Source organism: Abramis brama, assembly GCF_963993115.1.
Source record: "Abramis brama genome assembly, chromosome: 2".
NCBI lineage: Eukaryota > Metazoa > Chordata > Actinopteri > Cypriniformes > Leuciscidae > Abramis > Abramis brama.
In genome coordinates this window covers 40,182,923-40,195,203 of record NC_139964.1, presented here as the reverse complement: position 1 = coordinate 40,195,203, position 12,281 = coordinate 40,182,923, and the positions used below count along the sequence as shown (strand labels likewise).

The 12,281-nt window shown below is 37.5% G+C and overlaps 1 protein-coding gene across 13 annotated transcripts in view; it reads right to left on the bottom strand.

Annotated features, from left to right (window-relative positions):
- The window catches only part of lmo7b (LIM domain 7b), a 49,506-nt gene that overhangs the window by 17,968 nt on the left and 19,257 nt on the right, over window positions 1-12,281 (bottom strand). For 12 of the 13 annotated variants that reach the window (XM_084098851.1, XM_084098857.1, XM_084098856.1 and 9 more), the window contains exons 10-13: window positions 8,512-8,541; window positions 7,689-7,896; window positions 4,013-4,155; window positions 800-1,202 (exon numbers count right to left, since the gene is read on the bottom strand). In XM_084098851.1, coding sequence (XP_083954977.1) covers window positions 800-1,202; window positions 4,013-4,155; window positions 7,689-7,896; window positions 8,512-8,541 — 784 coding nt within the window. Of the gene's footprint in view, window positions 1-799; window positions 1,203-4,012; window positions 4,156-7,688; window positions 7,897-8,511; window positions 8,542-11,917; window positions 12,224-12,281 lie in introns of all 13 variants that reach the window. The other variant, XM_084098854.1, reaches the window with a different exon arrangement.

The window sequence follows — 12,281 nt, the reverse complement described above, 5'->3', positions numbered from 1 at the left end:
AAAATTCAGGGAACAGAAAAATAAAACTGCTAGCCTGACGTTGTCATACTCAGATTCTAGTCAGAATATGAGTCTGAAACTGCTCCATTGGGCTGTGATTAAGGGGCGTGTTTCAACCGAACCAGGAAAGAAAATGCCTCTGCACTCAATTGGATAGACCTACAACCAATCAGAGCAACGGAGTAAGTGACGCATGTTCTTCATATATCTTTCTGATCGACAAATGCCTTGATCGCGGTACTCTGTTCCTCTTTTAAAATGAATGCGCTGCCGATATCTTCTATAACAGACGCAATGGCGGAATCTACACATCTCAATTGTCCAGCGGCAGCCGTCTTTGTTGTAAACGAATTCAACCCAAACGCTCTTTGGTGACGTGGATGATTACTTTACTGTTGATCATCTGTCCATCATCGTATAAAGCCCGCCCTGACAATTTGATTGGTCCGAACAGCTCTGGTTCGAGCATAGTTGCTCCACAACGGATCAATTCCAGAACTTCCCGACCTCAAATGTTGTGGGCGGGGCTAAGTTCGGCTGGCATCAAGGCTATAAAACTGCACTATATAAAAGGAAAAAAGTGATAGAAAGTGTAGTAGTTGTTGCATAATAAATCAGACAGAGGGATACCAAATACCAAGTGAAATGAAAAAAAAAAAAAAAAACATTAATCAGAATCAAAAGCCTCCACCTTGAGAATCCAGAATAATCAAGACTTGACATTCAAATCTGACTTTTTTTATGAATAAAGCACACATGATCTATAGAGCAACATGTAAGGCTGAGAATGGCCACTTACGGAATACATTTTGGGTAGTGAGGACGTTTTGGAGGGTTTGGCTCCAAATAGACGTGGTGTGATGCCTGTGGAGAGGCGCGAGCAACCTTCTGACCTTCTGAAACCCCTCGGTAGAGTGGCAGATATGCGTGCTCCCCCTGCATAGAAGCTCTCTAGGCGGCTATCGCGGCGGCTGAAGTCTAGACTCTGCTGCTCGTAGGGTTTGGACACAACAGCTGCTGGAGGGGTAAAGAATTCACCGGTGCACATTTGGGCTGAGTCAGGCATCTCTTTGTCAGTTCCTCTAGCCAGAGAAGATGATGTCCCGTTCGTGAGGGGTGAAGCCGAGGTGGCTGACCATCCAGTTACCCTAGCACTGCTGACACTGGACCCTGCATCACTCATGGGTCCAGGCATGCTGGAGCTGGAAGAGAGTGAACCAACAGGAATGAATGTCTGATCTGATCCCAGGGTAGGAGTTTAAGGTTGTGACAGGACTCTACTAGAAAGCACATGGCTGGTAATGGAAGGGAGTGGGGGTGGAGAGGGCTTGGAGGACAGGTGTAACTATCAAATGTCTCTATTAGCCACACGTGAACAAGTGGTAGCACTTTAGATAACATCACTCAATGCATTAGGAATAATTAAATAATGAACAATTTTTATAGCATTTTTTTAATCTAGATGGATGCTAATATACAAATATATTATTCTTCGTTGTTAAAGGTGCGTTCAGTAGTTTGATGCTAATTGAAACATGTTAAATGAATTGATTTTATGAAGAGCCATCTGAATGGCGTACACTCAAAATAAGATGAAGGCTGTTCTATAATAGTTCTCTATAAAAAAAATTATATGTGGTGCAGATCTGAAGGCAGAAGACAAAGACAGACAAAAAAAAACAAGCTGATGACAGAACATTCTGAGTAATAACGCCAAGGTAGCTTCTCTCTGTTAGACAGATAAAGGAGCCATTATGTTAAGCCAGTGCCCACTAGCAGTTACTTTTTGGGATCAAATTAAACCAATCTTCATTTTATGTAACTGACTCCAAAAAGTTATGAACAGTCTTAAAAGAAAAAAAATCCTTAACTATCTTGTAAAACTAGTCTTAGCGGTTTACGCAACTGGCCCCAGCATTAAACAGCATTGTGGGAACGATACTTAAAAATACATGAACAGTGATGCTAATGCTAGCTAAAGAACTACTGAATTGCCCTTTAATCTGTTAATTTATTAATGCACTATTGTTTATATTAATTGGAACTTGAAATGCATATGTAGAAATTATCATTCAGATTAATAAATGCTGTAAATGGACTACAGGGTTTTTGCAAGGGAAATTAAGAATTTAAGACCCGTAGAAACCCTGGTAGTAACTAATACAACTATATACATGCATAATAATAACTAACACCTTATTGTGAAGTGTTACACTAAGGAAATTCACTAAACAGTTGAACTTTTTTGCATGTGGTATGTCAGTGCAAATTCTACTTGTATCCCTTTATGCACAAAAACATGCCTCCTATGTAAATCTGGCACATAAATTCACAAAAATAATAATTCTGTTATCATCTATCATCATCATGACTTTCAAAACCCACATGACATTCTTTCTACCATGAACAGAAAAAGAGTTAAGCAAAATGACAAATCTGGGTTTTTTTTTCATATATATGATGACAGTAAATGTGACCACGGCTATCAAACAAGATTTTCACTTGAACTTTTTGTAAGACACTGAGTATTGTGAAAAATCTTATAAATGTATGAGGTGGCAAGTCAATACATTACACTCAATGTACTATTGTAATTGATTTCTGGACATCGTAATGCTATTTATTTATTGTACATATTTGATATAGCACTGAATTAGCGTATTAGCAAATTATGAGCATAAATCTTTCAATTCACCATGCCACTCATCAGACTCAAGTATCTGAAAGAATAAGCAAATTAGCACCAAGCAGTCTTATTGCATGATGATTGGCATGGTCAACCTTGGCAAATAAAATTTTGGGGGGAAATCATGCTTTGGAAATACATGATTCATCAAATAGCCGTCAATCCTAAATTGAGCATATGAAGAAAAACGGCTTTTTGAAAAAAGCACATTTTATTATGAAAAAATAGATATTTTATTAAATAAATCGATGCATTTTATAAAATAAATTGTACATTTATGTTGTACATTTTTATTAAATTTAAATTTACATTGTACATTTTTAATTAACTGGTGCATTTAAAGGTTTATTGAATTCATTAAGTATTTAATTACACTGAGTAATTTGGTCCTCCATAAGTTTGCACTATTTTCTGTTTATTTTGATGAATACATTTGTGTTCAATATATGCACTGTCGTTATTATAAAAATATATATAAAAAAAAATACATTAAACAAAATTATTTTTAAAAAGTAAAGATTCTGAAAGCATCAAATGAGATTCTATAATTTAATATAGATTTACAGTAGTAACATTATATTTTATTATATATGATTAAGATCATATTTTTTAATATGGTTTCATTATAAATATAGTGATTATCTCTAAGGTGGACACCCAACTTAATATATCATATTTACCATCTGAATCTAACCATGTCATGTCAACAAATGGAAAAGTCAGCCAGATATTTATCATGTCAATTATTATGCCTTTTGCCCCGACAGCAGGGGTGCATTTTACCCCAAATACCATACTTTTACATATTGTTCTATTATTGAAAAAGGGTTGCTTTAATTAGCTTGAACAAAACTGAAAATCATATTAAATTTTAGCGATTCTCAATTGCTACTTAAATCTCCAACATTTTAAAAAAACATAAAATATTAGATCAATTAAGTGCAGAATCAACTTTGCGCTGCTGCCCACAATCAGACAAATGTCCACGTGCATCTTGAAAAGCGGATGTTTTGGAAAGTGCTTCAGCAAGCTTTTGTGCCATCAAGTGATTTAGAGGAAAATCAAATCAAAGGGAGCCTTTTACCTCATGGAGCCTTTTGCCCCGTTGTACCCTATAGAAGACAGCAGCTCAAACATTCTGCTTAATTCCTTATTTTGTGTTACACAAAAAAAGTCAGTAATTCAGGTTTGAAAAGAAAAAGAAAACATTAGGGTTAAAAAAAAATAATTTGTGGTTTAAGTAGAACTATTCCTTTAAAAAATCTGTACTTAAACCGATTCAAAATGCATTACTGTGCGAGTAAAATACATTATAGTATAAAACACCTCTCCTCCGGCCCCTCGGTGAGCTGTGCAGTCCTGATGGCACTGGTCCCTTCCCCACTAAGTTCAATCTGCTCCCTCTCCTCACGCTTTCTGTGGAGGTCAGAGTTTGTGCTCCGCCGCCGACTCTTCCACTTGCTCAGATCCTGCAATGACAAAGGTGAAAATTGAGTGATAAATGAGAAAATATGGTGAAAAAAAACAAAAACAAAAAACACACCTGTCAGACAATAACATCAGCGTGATGTGTAAATGATCGAAGATGGGTAACAGTTTTCTCCAAGGCCAGTCGAAAACACTTCTGCTATTATTTGGCTCGCTGAGGCCCCCCACAGTGCCAATCCAGAAGTAGCAACATCATGGAGAAAACTTAAAAGATGCTTAAAGCTACAATATGTAAGTTTTTTCGCCGCTAGGTGAAAACCTCTAACAATAACAAAGGTGTAGGTCGATGACGCATAAGCGGAATTATGGAAATTGTCGTCATGCCGATGGATCTAATAATGATTATGGATGAGTGAAAACATTGATGTTTTTAAAGGGATACTTCACCGATTAGCATTAAGTTTGTATCAGTAGAAACCCAGTAGTATTTTCGAATGACCGTGCTTCCCTCCCTCATGTCCCCCTGAGACGAGAGATTTCTGTATTGTGTGTCTGGAAAAAAACCTCCAATGACGCAAAAATCATAATTTAGGCTTTTTTGGCCAGAGGCTAGAGACCACAGCCAGTAGTAGGCGCTAGTTACGCACGTTTTCAACCCGCCCATCACGATAAAACGGCGTCTTTTCAGTTTCGAGTCAACAAGTAGCCTAGTTGTATCATTTCTTCTGATACTGCCCTCTCTGGGAGTGAAGCGAAGCAGCGAAGCAAGTGCATTCTGGGAGTTGTTGTCTTTCATCCACATGAGCCAAAAATACATTTTCTGGCTTTTCTCAGTCTAGAAGGCACCAACTTCTAAAATAATTTCACATTTCTACTACATAAATGGCCCAATTTAAATACACATTCATCTTTCCAGCGGTGAAATATCCCTTTCACATGACTGTGGTATGAAGCAGGTCGCGATTGCTAATAAGAGACAGATATCAGCGCCACACACGAGTCCCGCGGATATAAAGGAATGAGGACATTTCATTCTACCGAACTACACGCAAGTGCTGAATTACTACTCACACAGGTCAGTTTATTAGACGAATTAAACTTGTGAGGTAACGCAGCGCTGTTTCACTTGGTCTGACTTTACACTATCACACTAAACTGCATTTGAGTGTGTTGAAAGTTATAATGTTATGTGTTAGTTTGTTTGCTGTCTGAGACTAGCAGTGAGCTAGATCAACATTAGAATAACATACTGATCATATTCTAACATTTCATCATGTTGTTGAGCTATATCACATTGATTTTTTTTTTATGTACATTTGCTCACCTGTCTAATAAAGAACATGCAAGAGCGGCGCCTCTGTCAAGTCGGAGTTAGTCGCAGACGTGGAGCTCTCGGCATCTCGAAAATGCCACGCAGATATTGATCCTCGTTTTAGTTCTCCTTTTGTCCCAAAGTCTGCTTGCCATCCATAATGTTTGAATGAAACAATAACAGCATGAAACTTAACGCAGTTGTCCACGTCTGTCGCCATGGTTACTATGGCAGTACAAGCGGAAACCAGGGATAACGCGGATATTACGTCATTGACAGGCGACAATGACCAGGGACAAACCATTATTAAAAGTTGGAATTTCTCTTAAATAAAAAATCTTTGGGAACTTTTAGGATATTGCAAGTACACAACTGCAGGAAATATATCACACTGTGAAAGTGATTTTAGGATATTTTATTACAAAAATCGTACATATTGTACCTTTAAGCAATATTTTATGGATATTGTTATATAATATTTTAACACACAGAAAATGTCACCAGAAATTAAGTTAATGGCTAACATAAGTTTGTAGAGGGACTATTTGTTTCGAAAAATAGCAGACGGTTGTTTGAAACGGTCATTATTTTTGCAATTATATGAGGTTGCTGCTAATGCCTCTATTCCTTTAAGCATTACAGTTTAAAGAAAATTCTGTCAATTACTCACAATCATGTTGTTTCAAACCTGACTCATTCTTCTGTGGAAATAAAATATATTTTGAGAAAATGTCTTGAAAGTCAATAGAAACCAAAATTGTTTGGTTAACAAGATTCTTCAAATTATCCTTTGTGTTCAGCAGAAGTCAGTCAGTCATAGAAGTTTAGAACAATAGTGTAATTTTTAGGCAAACTATTCCTTTAAAGTGTCGCTGTAGTCAATAATTGTATCCCTTAAAACTCATCTTTGATCACCAAAATGACATATTTAAACATTTTTTCCTTGAAAGAAAAATTATTCATGCCTTAAAATAGCTTGAATGTTACTCTACACCCTTGCATCATTTAGTATATGGTAGCTGCTCGCATCTCTGCCTGCCTGACAGACATTTCTTGCTTTGTGAAGGACCACCACCTTCAACTCAACCTTGCCAAGATAGATCTGCTTGTGGTCTCAGCCAATCCAACATTTCATCACAACTTCTCCATTCAGCTAGGTTTGTCAACCATAACTCCATCTAGGACAGCCAGGAACCTTAGAGTTGTGATTGATGATCAGGTAAACTTCACAGACCACATTGCTAGAACTGCCCGGCCCTGCAGATTTGCCTTATATAACATTAGGAAGATCAGGCCCTTCCTATCGGAGCATGCTACACAACTCCTTGTCCAATCTCTTGTTCTATCCAGACTGGACTATTGTAATGCTCACTTGGCAGGCCTTCCAGCTTGCACTGTCAAACCTCTGCAACTGGTCCAGAATGCTGCAGCAAGAGTGATCTTTAACAAACTGAAGAGAGCACACGTCACACCTCTCCTCAAAAACTTGCACTCCACTCACATCAAATTTAAGGCACTGATGTTTGCCAACAGAACAACCACTGGCTCTGCACCCCTATACTTAGACTCATTATTCCAGGCCTACGTGCCATCCAGAAGCTTGCGTTCTGCAGGTGAATTGCGCCTCGTGGTGCCATCTCAAAGCCTTACTCAACCCGAGCTGCTGAGTCTTTAGCCATTTTGAAGAAACTGCTGAAGGCAACACTTGACCCATTAATACTAACATTTACCATTCTATATCTATTTATTAATAAAAAATAAAAAAGGCCTGCTACCTGTACTATGCTAGACTAACTGGGACTGGTCACAGCACTTGCATATTGCTACCCTATTGTTACTTTGATTGCATCTATTGTTCTCCTCATTTTTAAGTCACTTTGGATAAAAGAGTCTACTAAATGATTAAAATGTAAACGCGGTACTATGAATATGCAAATTAGCTCCGCCTCCACCCAGCTCAGAGATCCACTCGTTGACGATCACACATTAACGTGATTGGTCACAAGGTAGTTTGTGATATCAAACCGCATCTTTGGTTCACTGCAGTTTTAAAGAGAAAATACTCAGCAATGGTGTTGACTATGAATTTGCACATGGTTTGTCTTGAAGCATATTAAAAACACCACAGACATAAACAACATTAAAAGCTTGATTTTCACCACAGGAGGACTTTAAACATTTTTGGCTATTATAATCGGTGTGTTCAGTAGTTCCACAACTGTGACATAGAATGTGTTACTCAAATAACTAAGGATCACTCACTTCGTGCCACTTGGCCTCACTTTCCTTCATTCTGGCCCTCATGTTCTGTAACTGCTCTTGCTGAACTCTCTGTATGGCTGAGGGTTCAAGGGTCAGCTCTCCAACAGACCTCTGGTGAACGTGGCGTGACCCCAGCGGGTCAAAGCTGGAGCAGTTGTCAGATTCCTGGGGTATGGGCTCCAATGGCATGTCACCCATGGATTTGCTTCTGTTGAGTGGAGATGGACATGGTCATTTAAATGCTAATCTCCATTCAAAATACCAAAAGGTTGCAATGTTGGATTTTGCAGAAATAAAATTGGTTTATACTGACATCTAGAGGTTAAATAAGACCTGATACAGTTCTGTGTCTCCATTCAAGCTGCATCAAAGACTGCCATAATGCCATTAGCAGCATAAAATAAAGAGATGAGCAGAAACTCACACATACAACTAAGATACTGTACATACATGAGAAACTATATATACACTGTATATACAGTATAGTCCCCATTTGCTTAAAGCTCACAAAGGCCCAACAATGAAGGAAAAATAATCAGTATAACACTATGATACAATATATAACAAGCGAATGCATTAAAGCTTACACCATAAAACAAAGATAAGCTTATGTACAGTATTGCAGAGACAAATGCATGGCACTGCTATAGCATGCATCACTTTCTAAAATGTTTTGTAATTATGTCATTTAAGAAAAAAAAAGCACACATTTAAACAGAAAAAAGCAGGTTGCAAAATGAAAACACAAATGCAAAAGATATCCGGCGTTTGCTAGAACAAGACGACACCACTACTGAAGCAACATTAAAAATGCTGAACTCACCCAGTGTACCGAGAGTGTCTGACGGGAAATCTGGGAAACCATGGAAATATTTGATTGTAAATTCCTCTAAATAGTACAGATGGATATAGACGTTTTTTTCTCCCCACAGAAGATCACTTAAAAATAATAGTTCACCCACAAATTAATTTATTTACCCACCCACTAAATGAAACTTTGTTATTTTGTATAAGACCAAAGAAAAAATTGAGACAATGGTACTAGTTCCTGTTTTCCATGCAATTACAATGAAAAAGGCTTTCAAATGTTCATTTTAGAGTGAACTATTCCATTAAATGTTGAGTACATACTATACAAAAGTGAATGCAAATAATAGTCTCAAAGATAAGTTGCAAAAATTCACACAAATGACACGTTACTGAGCTGGGTTTTTTTTATTTTTTTTATTGGCCTACAAAATTTAACAAGTTGATTTGACATTTTTTTGTGCAAGTTGCTTGACTTCAGACTCTAGCATATCAGAAAGTCCCCAAAAAAACAAAAACAAAAAAAATCAATTAATTTTCTTTTTTTTTTTAACTATCTTCTGTAAGACTAATTCAGCAAGTAACGTGCAAGGAACAGCCACAGACGTATAATTAGAGATTTTTCATATAAAGCCCTTGATTTAAAGGACAACTCCGGTGAAAAATGAACCTAGGGGTAATTAACACATGGTTACTGAGTCGATCGTTCCCTGGGATGCGTTTTCATGAAAATCGAATGTAAAGAGTTTTATCTCTAAAAACAGTTTGGCTTATAACGCTAGTATATAAGAGTAAGTAAAAGTAAATTGCTAGTTAATACCACTAACAAGGCTCAAAATAGCCTCACACTAACACGGTAGCATAATGAGGGTCCCTACATGCAAACCGAAGCATTGAGAACTTTGTAAGTGTACAGACAGTTTAATAAGAAGATACTTTATAAAGACAGTACATTACGCGTTTACAGACAGGCGTCATCTTGGAAAACAGTCTCAACTAATCGAGTCATGAACGCCGTGCTAAGTGAGCTTGTTGATAGGAATTACGTTTGTGAAATCTAACGTAGCACGGCGTTCGTGACTCGATTAGTCGAGACTTTTCCAAGATGACGCCTGTCTGTAAACACGTAATGTACTGTCTTTATAAACTATCTTCTTATTAAACTGTCTGTACACTTACAAAGTTCTCAATGCTTCGGTTTGCATGTAAGGACCCTCATTATGCTACCGTGTTAGTGTGAGGCTATTTTGAGCCTTGTTAGTGGTATTAACTAGCGATTTACTTTTACTTACTCTGTGCCCCATATACTAGCGTTATAAGCTACTCTGTTTTTAGAGATAAAACTCTTTACATTCGATTATCATGAAAACGCATCCCAGGGAACGATCGACTCGGTAACCATGTGTTAATTACCCCTAGGTTCATTTTTCACTGTAGTTGTCCTTTAAAGGCAGGGTAGGCGATTTGTTCCATAAACCTTTTTTGTTAGGTTGGTTGATCGTCTCTTCACATCCTGATAGCAATCACTAAGTTAAGCGGTCTAAATATATTTATATGTATATATATATCGTCTGTGGAAGGCATACCTGCCTGTCAAAGTATGTATTTCCATACCCCTGCACACCCTGCTTGTTTAGACATCACATGTCATCAGCACGTTTCATGCTATGCAGAGTTAGACAGAGTTAGGCACCGAGCACCGCAACTGAAACTGCAGCCACCTTTTACAGTTCCTCCTGAACCAAAACAATGAGCTTATGCTGCGTTCACACCATAACTACTGTAATTTGGAAGAGATGGAAACCTGTGACGTTATACTCAGAGCGGTTAATTACTCGAATTTAACTATCAATGAACGACTATCAATGCCGAAATTAATCTGCAGCAGTCAAGTGGTACAAATCAGTGCTCTGTTTTTTTATGTTCATTATTATTGTATAGTTATGTGCTTTGAGAAATGAAGTAGTTTAACACCAATTACTACTAACTACTAACACTTGCCATTACTAGCAGCTCTGAAAATTGCCTACCCTACCTTTAAAATGTGAACCACAGCAAGACAATCGGTTTCACAGTGTTCTAGGTTTCATTTCAATTGGGTCTTATAGGAGGCTACTGCACAAATGCAGTCTGAGGGACTGTTCACACAGGACATGTGCTTGCATTCTTTGGCAATTATTTATCTAAATGTGCTAGATGGACTATTCTTTATCCATGCTTGGGCTAAGTCATCTCACACCTATAAATAAATGAGTCTAACACTGAAATTACAATCCAATATTTAATGGATGTTACCAAATTAGCTACAACTTGCTACAGTCTCAAGATGGCCACAACTGCTACATTAGCCTTAAAATCAAGCTTCATTAAAAAGGAAGCAAAGTTTTGATACAAACATACATAGTATCTGCTGTATAAACTGCTTGTACTTGCTAAAACTTTGCTACATCAATATTGCAAACCAATGTTTTAACAAAATTAAGCAAAGCTTTCAATATTGCACTAACTATTTACGAAGTACATTTTAATACAAACATTATCTGCATTTAATTATTATTACAATATCCTTCTCCAAATATATATGCTTGAGTTAATTATCCAATGCACTACTGCACAAGAAAATAAAAGCGCAAGAATTGCTCAAAAGGTGTGGGGGGATTTGGGATCATGAAAAAAGTTTGGAGCAGGTGCAGCTAGCCACGGAGTGATGTCAAAATCAGTTTCGTCCTCAGAGGAACCAGACATCTTTCGGCTACAGAAAGGAGAGACAGAGTGAGAAAGAAAAAAAAAGGAGAAAGCAAAAGCAGAGGAAAAAGAAAAGACAGGGACATTTTAAACCACAAGAAGAAAGACCATAGGATCATCACATATATAAAAGGGTATCGTGCGTGTGTGTGTGCGTGTGTGTGTTTGTGTTTGTGTGTGTGTGTGTGTGTGTGTGTGGTGGTGGTGGGGGGGGTATGTCGTTATGGGGTGAATTTTGAGGAAAAACTAATCAATAACATTAGTTTTTTTTTTTTTTCTATAACAAGTGTTGCAAATTAAGACAAAAATGTAAGGTCAATTCTCTAAAAATAGATAAATCTAATCCATAAAAGTCAGCAATACTTTTCATAAAAGTAACCTGCTGTTATGTACTTTTTAACCAATATTTACTGAAAAACAAGGGTTGCTAACTTGATACAGTGGCTCTATAAGGGTTTAGACATGGAAATTGTGAAGAAGAAATAATTTGAAAAACAAGCATATATGAACAAATTTTGTATTGAACAGCAATTATGATATTTTATAGATTTCATTTCAGGCACTACCTAGAGTACATCTAAAACATGTTTAATTTTGATCAGTTTTCCAGATTTACAACTGGTTCTATAAAGCTCTATAAAAAAAAATACCCTCTTTCTCTCTATTATAAGACAAACCTGAAGCCCTGCATCTTCTTATACCATGGCCTGCGCTGGGACCCTAGCCTGATCTTTTTCACATGTAGAGCTTCCTCAGGGGTCCAATATTTGGGCAGGAACCTGTCTGAATCAGCATTGATGGAGGTCTGATGCTCGGAGATGAGCACCCGACGTGTGTAAAGATCGTCCAGCACTGGATCGGCATAACCTCTGTCCTCATCGGAGTCACTCATTCCATTGTTCAGGGATCGCTGAAGAAACTCTTCCTCCAAAGTAGAAGATTCACATTCTGGGGATCCATTTTCAGAAGGAATGGAGGACACACTGCTTCCCAAGAAAGAGCCATCCATATGAGATGAGAGCAAAAATGTCTCCAAGAAGC